Source organism: Canis lupus, chromosome 4, assembly GCF_003254725.2.
Source record: "Canis lupus dingo isolate Sandy chromosome 4, ASM325472v2, whole genome shotgun sequence".
NCBI lineage: Eukaryota > Metazoa > Chordata > Mammalia > Carnivora > Canidae > Canis > Canis lupus.
This window is the reverse complement of record NC_064246.1, coordinates 4,490,537-4,492,735: the sequence shown is the minus strand read 5'-3', so window position 1 is coordinate 4,492,735 and position 2,199 is coordinate 4,490,537. Positions and strand designations below refer to the sequence as shown.

The 2,199-nt window shown below is 40.3% G+C and overlaps 1 protein-coding gene across 1 annotated transcript; it reads right to left on the bottom strand.

The window, feature by feature from the left end:
- Window positions 1–1,229: 1,229 nt before the first annotated feature.
- LOC112660852 (cell division control protein 42 homolog) lies at window positions 1,230–1,965 on the bottom strand. Its single transcript, XM_035715013.2, has one exon. The coding sequence runs from the start codon at window positions 1,894–1,896 to the stop codon at window positions 1,321–1,323; it is 576 nt and encodes a 191-aa protein (XP_035570906.1). The 5' UTR covers window positions 1,897–1,965; the 3' UTR covers window positions 1,230–1,320.
- Window positions 1,966–2,199: the final 234 nt, after the last annotated feature.

Genomic DNA, 2,199 nt, shown 5'->3' with positions numbered 1-2,199 from the left:
TTTAAAGCTCTTGTTTCTTTGGAGATGTTGTGCTTAGAAGATCTGTCATTTGCAGAAAGCGCCGTGTTGAAGTCTCCGTGTAAGTGTATTATTATCTAAGTATATCTTTACTTTAGTTATTAATTGATTGATATACTTGGCGGCTCCCACATTCGGGGCATAAATATTCATGTTGTTAGGTCCTTTTGTTGGATAGATCCTTTATGTATGATATAGTGTCCCACTTTGTCTCTTACTAGTCTTTGTGATAAACTTTATCTGATATGAGGGTTGCTACCTCTGCTTTCTTTTGAGGACCATTTGAATGGTAAATGGTTCTCCAACCTTTCATTTTCAGGCTGTAGGTGTCCTTAGGTCTAAAATGAGTCTCTTGTAGACAGCAAATAGATGGGTCTTAATATTTTGATGGGGTCATTAAGCCCATTCATGTTCAGAGATACTATTAAAATATATGAATTTAGTGTCATCTTGATACCTATTCAGTCCCTGTTTTTGTGGATTGTTTCCTTGGACTTCCTCTTTCTTTTACAGAGTCCCCCTTAATATTTCTTGTAGTGCTGATTTGGTGGTCACATATTCTTTCAGTTTCTGCCTATCTTGGATGCTCTTTATCTCTACTTCTATTCTGAATGAGAGCCTTGCTGGATAGAATATTCTTGGCTTCATGTTCTTCTCATTTAGGACCCTGAATATATCCTGCCAGCCCTTTCTGGCCTGCCAGGTCTCCGTGGAGAGGTCTGCTGTTAACCTAATACTTCTCCCCATAAAGGTTAGGGATCTCTTGTCTCTTGCTGCTTTAAGGATCTTCTCTTTATCTTTGGAATTTGCAGGTTTCACTATTAAATGTCGAGGTGTTGAGTGGTCTTTATTGATTTTAGGGGGGGACCTCTCTATCTCCTGGATCTGAATGCCTGTTTCCCTCCCCAAGTTAGGGAAGTTCTCGGCTATGATTTGTTCAAATACACTTTCTGGTGCTCTGTCACATTTGGTCCCCTCTGGAACCCCCATTAAATGTAGATTTTTCCTTCTGAGGCTGTCATTTATTTCCCTTAACCTTTCCTCATGGTCTTTTAATTGTTTTTCTCTTTTTTTTCCTCAGCTTCCTTCCTTGCCATCAACTTGTCTTCTATGTCACTCACTCATTCTTCAACCTAATTAACCCTCGTTGTTAGGACCTCCAGTTTGGATTGCATCTCGTATAATTGATTTTTTTTTTTTTATTGCAAAAACGAATTTTAATCTTTAATCTTTAGTTTGATTTAACATTGCTTTTAGTACGATGCTGACACCAGTTGTGCAGAAAGGGCTCTGGAGAGATGTTCATAGCAGCACACACCTGCGGCTCTTCTTCGGTTCTGGAGGCTCCAGGGCAGCCAATATTGCTTCGTCAAATACATTCTTTAGGCCTTTCTGTGTGAGTGCAGAACACTCCACATACTTGACCGCCTTCAGGTCACGGGCCAGCTTTTCAGCAGTCTCTGGAGTGATAGGCTTCTGTTTGTTCTTGGCAAGTTTCTCGATAGTAGAGGGGTCATCTCGGAGATCAATTTGGGTCCCAACAAGCAAGAAAGGAGTCTTTGGACAGTGGTGAGTTATCTCAGGCACCCACTTTTCCTTCACATTTTCAAATGAGGATGGAGAGACCACTGAAAAACAGACTAGAAATACATCTGTTTGTGGATAACTCAGCGGTCGTAATCTGTCATAATCCTCTTGCCCTGCAGTATCAAAAAGTCCAAGGGTATATGGCTCTCCACCAATCATAACCGTGACTGCATAGTTGTCAAAAACAGCCGGTACATACTCAGATGGAAATTTGTTTGTTGTGTAGGATATCAGGAGACATGTTTTACCAACGGCACCATCGCCCACAACAACGCACTTAATTGTCTGCATTGCTGAAACAGTTTTGTATCCACTTTAAATATATCAAATTTGATGATGACCTCAGTTCCTCCGCCGGGGCCGTATAATTGATTTTTAATTTTGGCCTGATTAGATTTAAATTCTGCAGTCACAAAGTCTCTTGAATCCTTTATGCTTTTTTTCCAGAGCCACCAGTAGCTTTATAACTCTTCTTCTGAAGTGGCTTTCTGACATCAAATCGTAATCCAAATTCTCCAACTCTGTAGCAGAGAGTACTGTTTCTGATTCTTTCTTTTGTGGTGAGTTCTTCTTTCTAGTCATTTTGCTCAGTGT